Here is a 786-nt window from a genome sequence, read left to right as displayed (position 1 = left end):
GTTAACCCGCATCCGTATATTTCTCTACTTGTGCCTCTCTTTTATCTTCCTTCAGCAGGTAATAAAATAGCGAATAAGAGAGAGAGAGAAAAAAAACTTACATAATTCAACTTATTTGTGTCCTTGTCCCCAGCTCCGTTTGAAGTTGGGACTCGATTAATTCAAGGAGTGATCAGGGAGACGTTAAATGTATGTATAGAATTAAATGTTAAAAACAAGTTTAATTTCTGTTTCGATCACCAATAGATGGCGTTAAGAATTTGATGCTACGGTTGCCTATTGGACAACAGTTAACCAATCATTGATGTTGGATCAAGCAGCTGTGCGATCTGTTGTTAAATAAAAATGTCTTAGATTTACACAAGTAAAAAGAAAAAGAAGAAGAAAAAAATTATAGACATACTCCCCCCACCCACACACACAACAATCATCCTCCCAAGACAGATGCAGGCTATACAATCTCGCGCATTGATTGTGATGGCCACTATATATTTCTGGCAGTAAGAAAACCATTTAAGTCACGGTGTTATCAACAACAATCATTCTCACTTTGTTCAGTTCTTTTTTCTTAATTCTATATTAGTTAGGCCTAAATTAACATAAGTGTTACATAGAAAATGAAACTGTTTTGGGGGTAACTAGTACATTAAGAAACTTCGGTTTCACAATTCCACACGTTATTATTTAACAAGAAAATGTAAGTAAAAATACATAAACTTACATATTATGAAAATCAATATCTAAAATTGCCTCTGAAATTTATATCCATGTTTAAAGGGATTTTAA

The 786-nt window shown here is 33.3% G+C and overlaps 1 protein-coding gene across 1 annotated transcript in view; it reads right to left on the bottom strand.

The window, feature by feature from the left end:
* Positions 1 to 192, bottom strand: part of LOC119586962 (adenosine kinase 1-like) — a 36,821-nt gene extending 36,629 nt beyond the window's left edge. The window contains exon 1 of the mRNA XM_037935700.1: positions 102 to 192. Within this exon, the coding sequence (XP_037791628.1) occupies positions 102 to 103 (2 nt within the window). The 5' untranslated portion in view covers positions 104 to 192. The remainder of the gene's footprint in view (positions 1 to 101) is intronic.
* Between the last annotated feature and the right edge of the window lie 594 nt (positions 193 to 786).

The sequence above is a fragment of the Penaeus monodon genome, chromosome 22 (assembly GCF_015228065.2).
Source record: "Penaeus monodon isolate SGIC_2016 chromosome 22, NSTDA_Pmon_1, whole genome shotgun sequence".
NCBI lineage: Eukaryota > Metazoa > Arthropoda > Malacostraca > Decapoda > Penaeidae > Penaeus > Penaeus monodon.
Note: the sequence above shows the minus strand (reverse complement) of the source record. Positions and strands in the feature narration are given on the sequence as shown.